Below are 14,459 nucleotides of genomic sequence, written 5' to 3'. Positions count from 1 at the left end.
TACAAAAATACTCACTCTCTCTGACAGGGCAGTATTGTGACCCCTCTATTTGTGAGTCTGGTCCGCTCACCCAACTGGCTCACCTGAAAAATAATTCAACACTGGGATGAGCCAAAGCTCAGTAAGACAAAATATGCTATTACTAGTGTGTGACAATTGAGTTACAATACTGAGAAAATCTATTACTATATAGTCATGTATCACTGAATCTGTAAAGTACAATACTAGAAATATAATCTTCATCTTTTACTTGTTGCTTAACATTTTTGTACTTTAGGTTTCTATTCAAAATACTGCTAATATATGTATATATTTTCTGTTTCTATAAGGCTGTATAAACATAATAATAACTGTAAACTTCCCTGTGGATAACTGTGTATCATGATTTAACCCCTCTTGACAGAGTTGTGCGGCCTGTAGGCGGGATTTACCCTAACTGGTCAACTAGGAATAAATCACTATACTCCATAGTTTGATCAGCCCTTCTCAACTCATATCTGATGGGGAGCCTGTCCACTCGTGAGCTCTATGCGATCGACCTTTATACCACGTATTATTTGAATAAGTGGTTGCACTCTATAAACTGTATGTAACTATGGTACCGTGCTCTGTAACTGTATAGTCCAACAGAGTCTGATACTATGTTATATACCTTTATATACAACTATCTGTTTTACCATGATTCTGTAATTGTTGGGAATAAACGAACAAATTCCCGAAACCTGTGAGAAACAAATAGAGAAAGAATAAAGCCAAAGAAAAAATTCAATCACACGCACAAGACAATATTTACGTGGTTCGACAATTTTGCCTACGTCCATGGAGTTGCAGGGATTTCAATATTATCAGAAAGAAAGCACAGAGAGTGCGGCGATACAATTCTCTCACTCGCGCTCTCTCGCGGATACAACCACACACAGCCCTAATCACTCGAAAGCATCCCTTTTATATGTTGCGCCTAGGGTTCCGTTCCGAATGGGCTACAAAAATTTTCCCGGGGGCAACGAGTACGGCTTGTACCGCTTAGTCCATGAGCGCTGCGGCTTGGGCCTCACGCCCCAAGCCTTCGCTCCATAGATTAAGCCTTAGGATAAAAATCTCTAATTAAATAGGGGTCAGGTCATTATCCAAATTAAAACACAACTAGACTCCACAAAAGCCCAACAAATCTCCCACTTGGAGACTAGTTCAATCACCAATATCAACTGCAATCCTCTTGAAAAACAATCCCTCATCCTTGCAGTAATAACTGTATAAACCATGATGCTATGGAAAAATGTATCTTTATATCAATTGTATTTCTGTAATTAACTATAAAATCTGTATGTCATGGTACTATAAAACTATATAATCATGGTATTTCTGTAATTGCTGAAAAATACATTCACTATCTGTATATTCTGTAAAACACATCTTTGAAAAATATTGTAAAACATGTTTCTATACTAGGTACATATTCTCAAGCCACACAGTAATTTTAAAACATATTAATCATATTTGATAACTGCATAAATCTCTGTTGTAGAACAATACTCTGCTGAAACATTTATAATTTTATACTGAAAACATTCTCAAATAACTTAGCATAGCATATTTCCCTTACATTTTTCCTACTAAAAATCCCCTACTATAATGGGTCCAACACCCGCAGGGTTCTCCACTCAACACCCTGAAAATCATAAATTTTAGAACAAAACATCAATATTTCTTGGCCTATATCATTTCCTACAACTGTCAGGAAGCCAAAAACTGAATAAAAGACCTTACAATTTGAAATGAAATCCAACTTCGTTTCACCAACGATCCGCTCTGACAGACTTGCAAAGAACTTTACCAAGAGCATCGTGGTGGCTTCGAATTGTCGATCTGGCGACTGGAGGTGCCGAAATCAAAAAGAGTAGGGAGAGAGACCATAGGAGAGAGAGAGAGAGGACTGAAATTTGAATAAAAATCCGAGTTTGCACTATTTATAAGGCCAGATTCGTCGACGAGACACGTTACCTCGTCGACGAGTCTTTCAGTAACTTCATCGACGAATCTTTCCATTCGTCGATGAAATTCAGAGTTGCCCAAAATCCTCGCTCGGTATTTTTTCATCGACGAAACGTGACCTTGTCGACGAGATCCTTAAGACATTCTTCGACGAAGTCTACTGCCTCCTTCTATTTCTGTTTCCATTTCTCTCCCTCATTATTATTAAAATACTATTATTCTTCGGGTCACTACAGTTGGGAACTGAATCCTGACGCAAATCGTACACTATTTGACCCAATTCGTCAACTGTTTTATCTGGACCACATTTTGCCTGAAATTGTCGATGATCACCTCTAACTAGAAAAAGTCATCAACATGAGAGTTGTGAGATTTTTTCTTTACTTTCCATAGATACCAAGATCATCCTTTTTGGACTTTTCTAGTCAAAAGGTTTGCCCTAAATACAAAAGGGTGTTTAGGAAATTTGATAGGTACATAACTGAGGTTTTAAACCAAGACCAAGTTTGTAAAAGATTATTACACTAATATGATTTAAAACTTGTCCTTATGAAATTATACTTGATTTAATTGAATCTTTAGGCACATAAAAATAGTTTTCACTGAATTGAGACTAGGTATATTAAAGTTCACAATATTAAGACCACTTAACACTTGTTCCATTTTATTCAAAGTTGAGTATATGATATTTTTATTTAAGTCATGATTTTGCCTTTTAAAAATCTTAAGTATGAAACAATGAAAAAACTTATTTTTCATTCAAGTGATATCCTATATTCTCTTATGTCCTAGTGTGCATATGCAATTTGCTCAACTTTTGCTTAGAAATCATGCGTGAAAAATAAAAAACCGCAAGAGTTACAATAAACACTACCTCAAACACTCCCTATTACATATAATTCTACATTAGCTTCCTTTGGATTTGCTTGAATTCTTCCGAGTGAGTGTCCTTTTGATCTTTCCTATTCGAGCATTTACTCGGTTCGATCTTTGCATTTGATCCAGTACTTCATGTATTTGTCACTTGTACCTATACTTGATCTGCAAAGATGGAATACACTTGGAACAACAAATAGGTTAATATCATCAAAACACATTAAATATGATTATGTAGCCACCAAGGCTAACAATCTCCTTTCTTCGTTAGTAAAAACAAGCAAGTCATCCGTATATAATAAATGAGAGATTAAATGAGCTCCCCTCGGAAGATAAAAATTTCCAATCCTACCTTCCTCAATTTTTTTTTTTAAATAATCTAGAAAGAATTTCTTCCATTAAAATAAATAAATATGGAGATATAGGATCACCTTACCGAAAGCCCCGTTAAGACTTGAAGAAACCCCTATATGTACCATTCATCATGATCGAAAGCTATGGAGTCTTAACACATTTTGCTATTAAGATACAAACATGACTAGAGAAGCCAACACTCTCCAAGACCCAAATAAAAAATCTCCACTCAACCCTATCATAAGCCTTTGCCATATCTTCTTTTAATACTACATATCCCCCTTTATTCTTTCTGTTGATTAAGTGAACCATTTCTTGCATCAGAGTAATATTTTCCAAAAATACTTCTACCAGGGAGAAAAGCCTCTTGCTCCGAAGAGATAATTCTATTTAGGCAACGCGTCAATCAACCTACAATAATTTTTGAAAAAATTTTGTATGCGACATAACACAGGCTAATTGGTCTAAACTTTTCAAAGCTTCTTGGATCCTTCATCTTAGGGATAAGAACCAAATATGAATGTGATGACCCAAATATATATATATGATTAAAGCACAATAATAATAAAATAATAAAAATGGTCATTGACTTAATATCAATACAAAAGTGTTTTTCTGTAGGATCCTTGATTCCATGTTTGATGCCTAAGAAAGACCTTGTCTAAACGAGTGCTCAGAGACCATTGCGGCTCAGTCGCTCCCTGGAGGTCGGTCTAGTCAAAATGGAATTTCATAGGATAAACAGGATAGACACTGTTTGTACATGTAAATAAGTATATATAGATAAAATAGTGTTTTGACAGACATAATTTGTAGAAATACATAATAAGATGATAATAATATAGGTATCATATGTGGGGCCCACAAGACTATGTGGGGTTCACATGAGTTCCGAAGCCACAAGACACTGTTTATATACGTAAATAAGTACATAAAATGTTTTGACTAATATAATTTGTAGAAATATATGATAAAATAATAATAATATAGGTATCCTATGCGGGGCTCACAAGACTATGCGGGGCTTACATGAGTCCCGAAATCGTATGGAGGTTTACACGAGTCTCAAAGTTATGTAAGATGCATAAAATTGTATAAGAGTTATTTGAGTTACGTAGGATCCATTCGGATCTCGAAGTTGTGTGGGGCCCACAAGACCATGTGGGGCCCACATGAGTTTTCAAAATTTAAATTTAATTCTTATTCAAAAATAAATAATAAAATAAATAAATACTAAAAATAGTTTAAAAGTAATAACAATGATAATAATAATGATAATAATGATTAAGAAAAATAATAAAATAATAAAATAATTAATTAACTAATTGATTAATTAATTAGGTAAGTGGTTAATTAAAAATTTATTTAATGGGAATGGTGGCAAGCACTCCCACATGGTCTCCATTCCCATCCCATACTCAACCCATATCTTGCCCATCCATTGCCCATTCTTTAATTTTAAAAAAATTATAATTTCACCCATCTCCCCATACTTTTATAAATTCCATTTCTTCCCCAAAATTTTCCTATAAATAGGAAGCTCTCAACCTTCATTTTTCACAACAATTTTTCCAAGGAAGAGAAGGATTAGTGAGTGAAAGAATTTGTGGTGGAGAGAGAATTTTGAGTAAGTTCTCACTTACCCACTCTTTCCGATCTCATTTCTTAAAGATAGTTATTGTGTTTGTAGCATATGGTAAAAGAAGAAAGTAAGTAAATTTTGATTATGTTAGTTTTTTTTTTATTTAAAATTTATACCCGAATTTATTTTATAAGTAAATTTCAATTATGTTAATTAGTTCCATAAAATTTTCATGAGTTTATTTTTACGCGTATTTAATTATACCAGTTCTATCTTTAATATACTTGCATCTATTTTTGGGTTAAGAAATGTTCTAATCCCCTCGGGTAAATTTTCAGCATTTATTTCTATTCAAAAATAAAATTATATATATTTTTAACACAAAAATTGTGTGGCATGAGTTTATTTCTACGTTACTTTTTTTTTTTATGTAAATATGAGTAAAGATGAGATTTTCACGATATTATTTTGAATTGCATAAATTATAATAAGATGATTTTAAAACCCCTTATGGCAACGAAAGTTCAAAGTTACAGATGCTCGGTACCGCAACTTAAAGTTTATACGGATCAGAGTGCACTCACACTGTTTATAGAGTGGTTATTTATGTTAGTGGATTTCTCCTGAGTGCACACCTGGTTCTGGACCAGGACTTAATAAGGAAAATCTCACTTAAAGTTTACGTAAGTTGATTTAGTTTGGTCGGCCAGCCAGCTAAGTCCAGTCTTCGGACCGCACAACCCAGTCATGGGGGTAAACATGACTTACGGCAAACAGGCCTAAGGGTGGTTTTTACAATATATGTTTATACATATTTAATTACGTGTACAAAGTTACTAATGATTTGAAGGAAAAGTATATGTTTATGTGAAAATGATCATTTTAGTGCTTAAATGACGATCTAAATAAAACGTATAAGGAAAAGTATATGTATACATATCATTAAATATTTATACAGTTTTAAAGTTAAAAGTTTAATTTAACAGTTATAGTATATGATTATAAAATTTTACTGTTATAGTTAATGGTAAAAGTTTTATGTAGAAATTTTTAAACTTATATTTATTCTAGAGACAGTTTCGAAGTTATAATGTTAAATATTGCTTTACGAAATTTTTAAAAAGCTCATTTTTGCCACACACTAATAATAATCTTATTTACTTACTGAGCGTCGTCTCACTCCAATCATATTTTTATTTCAGATAACTCTGAAGGACATGTCGGAAATCAAGCTTAGCAAGCATGCGGGTGGGGATTAGAAAAATAAAGATTGATTATAAATATTAGTATGGTTTAAGATATTTATGTTTGTGAAATTTTTCTTCTTTTGAAATAAATGATTGTAATATGGATGATTAGCGCTCTGATTTAATAACAATTGAGTTTATTTTGCTTCCGCTGTAAATTAGTAGTAAAAAGTTAATATCCCAGGCCCCTCGGGGTCAGGGTGTTACAATGAAGACATGGAAAATATGGGTAGAGGTGCTCCACTGAAAAGTTCTTTGGCAGCTTCTAGCAAATCTTCTTTAACAAAGTCCCAACAAGATTTGTGAAATCCTGATCCAAAACCATTGAGTTCTAGACTACTATCTTTTGAGATAGAATTTAGAGATGTTTTCAGCTCCATTTTCGAAGGATCTTTGACCAAATACTCATTTTCTTCATCCGATATCTCCATAGAGATAAGCTGGTTCAAATCAGGTAATGCTCTAGTAGATTGTTCTGAGAAATTTTTGAAAATGCTTAATTACACCTTCATGAATCTCCTTGGGGGACAACAGAATCGTACCGTCCTCTAAGACCGTAGAGTTAATCATCAAAGAATTCCTTTTTTTGATTAATAGCCGCATGAAAAAACTTAGAATTTTGATCACCCTCCACCAATCATCGCTTCTTCGCAAGTTGAGTAACATGTGTTTCCTCTCTTTTTTCCAACAACCCAGTTCACATTTTGTAACTAGGAAGTCTATCTCCACCTCCTGACTATATCCTTTTTGTAACTGCTCCTCCAGGTCTATCATTCGATTCTCTAAGTCCTTGATATTAAGGTCCACTCGACCAAAGACCTCTACATTCCACATTTTTAAAGCAACTTTAGCCTTTTTGAGCTTAGCAACCAACTTACACATGCCCGAAACCTGAACTGGTTCCATCCAAATCTATTGTATAAAAGGAAAAAAAATTTCATGGGAACTCCACATATTTTGATACCTAAAAGGAGGTGACTCATATCTTGTTGAGTGATTTGAGAAGTGTATCAGTATAGGTTTGTGGTCTGACGTCTTCCTTGCCAAGTATTCTAGCCTAACAGTTTGAAAACGATTAATAAGCAAAACATTCACAAGAGCCCGGTCAAGGTTCGCCCATCTCCTAGTCGGACTAACATGCTCATTAAACCAGGACATATGCCCACCGTGATATTTTAAATCAACAACACCACTATTGTTTAAACATTTATTAAACCCCTCCATAGCAGCCAAAGGTCTAGGTTGCCCCTCAATTCGTTCCCCATCTTCCTAAATAATGTTAAAGTCCCCCACAACAATCCAAGGATTCAACACTACTTGTAGAACTTCTAAATCTTTCCAAAGACGCCTACGCTCATAAAGGAGCATTTTGCAAAAACAAAGGTGACAAGCACTTTTGTCCCATTTAAGATCACCCATCCCGTGATCATTTGATTTGACATACTCATTATTTCAAAATCATCATGCTCATTCCACATTACCCACAATTTACCTCCCATTGCCTCATTCGAACAATAGTTAGGAAAATCTAAAAATTGTGCGAAACGAAACATAGAGTCCTCTAGCACTTTTGAGTAGATAGATTGGAGCATATAAGTTTTTTAAAAATACAGAACTCTTTAGACTCTAGTAAACTCGCTCGTTTGTGTAATTTAAAAATTGAGTTTTTGGATTTGTGGTAGAATTTCATTTCTAATTTAAATTACTATTGAAACCCTTGCCAAATGCAACTTTTTTGCATTGCGTTTAGGAGCATGAAATTTAATTGTATTTGTAATTATATGAAATTCAACAAAACAGAGTATGCATTCATATTAGTTTTGCTTAAAATTATGCAATTGCAAATCGATAGTTTAAAAATCATCCATTTTGTGAAAGGGTGGTTGTATACTTGTATCTATGTAGCATTTTATCTCGACCCTTTTCAAACATTCTTTAGATACCTATCAAATATTTATCATATATAGACACAGACACGAGGACCGCATTTTATCATAAGGTTATATGTATATTTGATGTTTTGACAATATTGAAAAATATAAAAGATTGTGTGGTATTCTTTATTGAGTGAAAATATTTTAGTTCCAAAATATTAAATGATTAAAGAAATCAATACAAGATGCATCTCATCAAATGCCTCTAGAAAACATGTGATTTGGTTGTTATGTTTACTTTTTTGCATTTGATTAAAATATTGAAGTTTTCTATATATTAAAAAAAAAAACTTGGATTTATTTACACAGACACATCAAACTAAAGCATCTTAGCATTTTGATGAAAAAAGAAAAAATATAGACTGAAATTTACTTTTCACTCTTATGATTTGTTTGGTATGCAAGAAAGTTATGAAATTGGTCCTCTATAATACAACATATTTTTCATTCCATTTCAATCTTAATGTGTTTTGTTTCATTATACCAATTATCAGGTTATAATTTAGGCTTGCTATTAATTTGATATTTAATATTTAAATTTTTCTCTTGCATTATAATTTAGTCATACACGAGAACTTTGTACACCAGACTGTCCTTTTTTATTGTTGTTATAATTTAGTCATTGAGTGAAGCTCAGACCTTACCATTTAGGGCTTAACAAATGGACAATAATGTCATGCCGAATTATAAGTTTCATCCAAAAAATTTTGAAAAAAAAAAAAATAGTGAAAAGGGGTCGCTACTTATTACATAGGAACTTGAATTGACTCACTTTTTATCCCACCTCATTTTTTTTTTTTTAGGTTTTAGTTCATTAATGAGAAACTTTGGACTTCACATATTTAATCCCTCACTTTTTTTTCTTCTTCTCTATTTTGAGTTACCGTGCGAATCAAATAAGCGAAGTGGAAAGAAACTATTTTTTTCTCGTCTTTTCTTTCAAATTTTCCCCAATTGAATGCACCCTTAGTAAATTATCTTTTTTCTTGTCACCTAAACATTGTAAGTTTTAGGTTCCTTGATGATAAATGTTCAAGAAGGAAAATTGAAAAAGTGTTCTCAAGCATGTGATTTGATTATGATATATTTTTTGTCCTAGTATCTTGTGTTGAAGAACACCTCACTCGCCTCATTCTTCTTGAAAATGATTCTAACTAGGACCCTTTGTTCCTACTAAGGGAGATTTTTGTCCAGAAAACTTCTAGGTATTTTTTTTCATCATTCCTTACCATGTCGACTTCCCACCTGTTTTTTTTTTGGTTGGTTGCGTCATGGAGGTTCACTAGGTTTGCACAACAAAACCTCCAAGATGGAAGTGTTGTGCTCCAAATCTTGTGTTGCAACTTTTCCCCCTTTATTATTATTATTATTATTATTATTATTATTATTATTATTATTATTATTATTAGCACGCCTTTCAACAGTCATGAATTTATCACTGGAGCAATATTGGGTCCTTTCTTTCTTTATCAGAGTCATTAAATTGAAGATATGTTAGGAATAAACTCTTGAGTCCTTTTTTATTAAAAAAAACACTTGAAATTGATTCATCACAAAATAAATAAAAGTCCATATTTAATCAAAAAAAAAAAAGATTTATGGGAATTTATAGGAGCAACAAAGCAGCAATGGGTGCGCACTAAAAAATTAATGTAAGTACATATATAAACAAAAAAAGATAAAAGAAGAAAAGGAGAAAAGCAACTGCAGTGTGCATGAGACACACTTAAAAGGTTCCGAACCCTAACTAAGGCAACAAATACATGTGGACACACTCAAACCCATCCAAAGAATAATATTAAGAATCACGGAGAATTCCGTGGTCTCCCACAACACACCAATGCATGCATTCAAAAGCACTTCAAGGTAGTAACCCAAAGCAGCCAGTCTGAAGCAGAGATAAAGAATAAAAGCTGGAAGTAAGATGCATGCCTCAAGGGCTAGTGGTTGATGGAGGTGGAGAAAGGAAAGGAATTCCTGGAATTGTAGTTGGAATTGTGGTTGGAATGTTTGTGGGAATTGTAGTTGGAATTGAGGGAAGTCCTGTTGTAGCAGGTAATGGAGGTAACGTCACCTTTGGTAGTGTTGTGGGCAGTGTGGGGAGTACTGTTGGAACATTTGGCAAAGTAGGGAACTGGGTGTTTGGCAAAGGTGGCAATGCTGTGGGCTTTGGCAGAGTTGGGGCAGTTGGCAATGTTGGCATGGTAGTTGGCAATGGTGGCAATGTTGCTTTGGGCAGCGTTGGCATTGCGGGCAACGGAGGAATTGCAACTGGATTCGGAAGAGAAGGAATTGTGGGCAGCGTTGGCGCTGGTGGGGGTGTCGCAGCTGGTTCGGGGGTGTCGAGAAGGTGACGAGCAGCGAAGCTCGTATTGATGCCTAACAGTGACAATGTCATAATCAGGGTAAGAATGAAAAAATGCCTGGAGGCAGCCATTGTTTGGCAAGTGCTTAAGCCGCCGTATAGAAAGAGAGCTAGCTTTTGTTGAGTTAATGCAAGGTAGTGACAGGAATTAAAGCAGGTGCTCAGGCCTATTTATAGAGAATGAATGCAGAATGAATTGTGGGAATGTGATTGAGGTTTAGATGGGGGATGGCGGGGAAGCATTTTGTTAGCTCACCCTCCCAACAACAGTTTAGCTACTATTTCAAAGACTTCGTGAAGATCTTAGCCCTTGTATTCTTCACACACGCCACCCAATTACAAAGTTGCGTTGGAAGAATTTAGGTGAACAGGCAGTTTGGTCGAAATTTAGGTGAGTTTTTTTTTTTTTAAATGATGTTCATTTCCAATTACATGTCATTGAACACCATGGCATATGCAAGTAGCTTTAAATTAAGCCTACATTTGGAAGAGTGTTGGGTCTCGACTTGTATTAGATTTGAATAAAATATAATATAAAATTGTATTGAAATTTATTCAAATTCAAATATAAAACCAAGGTCTGAAATTCATGATTCAAAACATTACCTAAGTTTATACGAGCATGGAGTTTGAGTCTTTTATTTATGTTTATTTGAAAAATAAAACATTTGTTTAGTTGTGATAAACAATTGTAATTTCCTTTTTTAGTTCTATAAACTCTCATTTGGAACTTGAAAATATTAGGGAAAGGAAAAGAAAAGAAAAATTTGAAGGAATCTATTTTTACATAGTTATCAAGGAGAATGAGAAAAATAATAAAGAAAAAATTAATGAATAAAATTTTTATTTTGTACATCATAAGCAATTATTTTTTCTTCAGTTTAAAAATCATACTAGAATAAATATTTATTTTTAATATTATTTAAATTTGAAATAAAATATAATGAAAAATAAATTTCCTTATTTTTTTCTATTTTCTTTTTCTGAACAAAATCCTTGATCCAGACATACCGTAAACAATTATGAAAATGCCAACCTTATTTTGTAGTTTTGCAATATTTGTAGGGAGCCATCTTGAAAAACATTAAAGAAAAGAAAGAACAAATGCAAAAAGAAAATTAATTTTTTATGTTTGATTACCTAGGAAAGTGAAGAAGAAAAAAATTAAATAATGAACAAAAATTTGATTTCACACATCATTAGTATTTGATTTTTCTTAATTTTTAATTATTTTAGAATAAAATTTCTATTTTTAATAGTGGTTGATATAGATAAATTTCCTTCATATATTATTTTTCATTTCTTTCCCTCAAATAAAATTCTTGATCGAAATGGATCTTAAAGAAAAGCTTGAATGCTGTGGTTGGGAGCATAAATTCCGGATCTTAAATTTAGAATTGCGTGAATTTGGAACTTTATCCAAATCCAATACAATCTAAATCTAAGACCTCTCCAAATATAGGGTAAAAGTTGTTTTCTAAATTTTTTATATAAATTATAGAAAATTGAAAAAATCGTGGCATTTTTATCATCTCTCGAAAAACTGCAAGTGAAAATTAAAATTATTTTCCACTAGAAACCACAACTATAAATTTTTTTTACTATGTCTATTTAAATTTATCCTATCCCAAATTGGATGTTTAGACTTTATGCTCCCAAATTAAAGCTAAGATTCTTGTGAAAATGCTTCCTTGTGAAACATACTCTTGGAGAATTATCATATCTATATCTTCGTACCAATAAAATCAAGTTGCAATTAGTTCGATTGAATTGGTACGCTTTAGTTTGGTGGAAATGGGATCGGAGAAGTCCATGGGTGGGCTTCGGTGGACTTGATACACATGGGTGAACACTAACTTGACCCAAAAGTTTAAGTCTATTGGGTCTTGGGCTCAACCATGTATATAAGTTGTGGTTATCCAGAGAAATTATAATATTTAAATAATAAAAGAAAGGGAGAAAAGGGAATTAAAAGGGGGACGTGACATATTGGGCTCGTTGATGAGGGTGTGCTTTGTCGATGAAAAAATACTGAGACAGGATTTTGGGTGATTCTGAATTTCTTTGACGAGGAGAGAGTTCGTCGACGAACTGTCTTCTTGACCTCGTCGACGGTGTGACGTGGCTCGTCGACGTAGGTCAGTGTATAAATAGGCAAAATCTTCATTTTTGGTCAAAAACTCACGCATAATTTGCATTTTCTCTCTCCTCTTCGGTTTCCCATCATTCTCTCTAGGATTTCGAGCTGATCTTTTGCCGATTCGATGATCTAAAGCCACCACGACACTTTTGGAGAAGTTCTCTGCATATCTACTGGAGTGGATCGCTAGTGGGACGAGTTTGGAATCCATCGCAGATTCAAGGTAAGGCTTTTATTCAGTATTTAGTCTTTCCTACAGTTGTAGAAAATGCAGTACACGTAGAAATACTAAAGTTTAGTTCAGTGAAATCTCATTTTCAGGGTGTTGAATGAGAAACCCTGCGGGTGCAGGACCATTTTTGTAATGACCCAAAGAATAATGATATTTAAATAATAAAGAGAGAGGGAAACAGAAACAAAAACAGAAGAAGCCAGCAGAGCGTTCATCGATGACGTTACACTTTGGGATGTAATAACCCAAGAATTTTTCCTAGGGCCTCGTCGACAAACATAGGGGATTTGTTGACGAGGGTACATGAGGACCTCATCGACGAAGAAGCATTTCGTCAACGAGAAAATACCGAGTGATTGTTTTTCAAATTTTGAATTTCGTCAACGAGGAGATAGTATTCGTCGACGAACCTCCTTCTGGACCTCGTCAACGAGATGATGTGGCTCGTCGACGAAGCCCGCAGTATAGATAGTGATAAACTCAGTTTTTCACGCAGAAAAGTCGGTGGAACACTCTCTCTCTCCTTTTTTACGGTCTTTCCCTCCTCTCTCTTCTATTTTGGCTCCATTAGTCACCGGATCGACAATTTGAGGCCATCACGACGCTTTTGGGAAAGTTCTCTCCTAGTCTGCTGGAGTAGATCATCAGTGGGACGAAGTTGGATTTCATCCCAGATTCAGGGTAAGGCATTTTTGTTGAAATTTGACTTTCCAGTAGTTGTAGGAAATGTTGTAGACGTAGAAATAGTAATGTTTTGTTCTGAGGAATGTCGTTTTTAGGGTATTGAGTGGAGAACCCTGCGAATATAGGACCAGAGTATAGTAGGAACTTTCAGAGATAAGGTAAGGGAAATATACTATGCTAGGCTATACGAGTATGATTTTAGTATAAAATTATATATATTTTACCATATTATTATTCACAGCAGGAATTTATGCAGTTTATCTTTATGTTTAAGGTGTTTTAAACTACTGTGTGACATGAGAATATGGATATGGAACAGCAACTTGATGTATAGTATTTTTAGAATTTTGCTCTACCGAATATACAGACAGAGAATATGTTTTACAGTATTTTTCAGAGTTATGTTTACACAATATACAAACAGTGGATATGTTTTATAGTAATTACAGAATACTATGATCATACAGTTTATAGTACCATGACATACAGTTTTACAGTTCATTTCAGAAATACAGTTGATATAGATACAGTTTATCACAACATCATGGTTGATACAGTTATTACAAAATCATGGTAAAACAGATAGTTTTATATAGAGATGTATTATATAGTATCAGACCCTGATGGACCATTACAGATACAGTTTACAGATACAGTTTACAGATCACAGTATCGTTGCTACATACAGTATAGAGTGTAACCACCTATTTAGATAATACGTGGTAAGTAGGTCAATCAAATGCCCACGAGTGGACAGGCTCCCCATCAGATATGGGTTGAGGAGGGCTGATCAGACTAATGGAGTATAGTGGTTTATCCTGGTCGGCCAGTCAGGATAGATCCCGCCTGTAACGACCTGAAGAATAATGATATTTAAATAATAAAAATAAAGGGAAATGGAAACCGAAAATAGAAGGAGGCAGTCAACTTCATCGACGATGTTGCATTTTGGAAATGATAATCTCGAGGAATTTTTCACTTCCTCGTCGGCGAATACAGGGGACTCGTCAACGAGGGTATAACAGGAGCCCGTCGACGAGGATAGGATTCGTC

General features: G+C 34.2%; 1 protein-coding gene across 1 annotated transcript; it reads left to right on the top strand.

The window, feature by feature from the left end:
* The first annotated feature begins 9,913 nt into the window (after nucleotides 1-9,913).
* Nucleotides 9,914-10,339, top strand: LOC131166567 (uncharacterized). The gene has a single exon (XM_058125159.1). It carries the CDS (start codon nucleotides 9,914-9,916, stop codon nucleotides 10,337-10,339), a length of 426 nt encoding a protein of 141 aa, XP_057981142.1.
* Nucleotides 10,340-14,459: the final 4,120 nt, after the last annotated feature.

Source organism: Malania oleifera, chromosome 1 (genome assembly GCF_029873635.1).
Source record: "Malania oleifera isolate guangnan ecotype guangnan chromosome 1, ASM2987363v1, whole genome shotgun sequence".
NCBI lineage: Eukaryota > Viridiplantae > Streptophyta > Magnoliopsida > Santalales > Ximeniaceae > Malania > Malania oleifera.
The sequence above is the reverse complement of the archived record's forward strand: the minus strand, read 5'-3'. Positions and strand labels throughout refer to the sequence as shown.

Bases quoted from the DNA above. Each gene is read 5' to 3' on its own strand.
- LOC131166567 (XM_058125159.1), top strand. From the start codon at position 9,914: ATGCCTCAAGGGCTAGTGGTTGATGGAGGTGGAGAAAGGAAAGGAATT.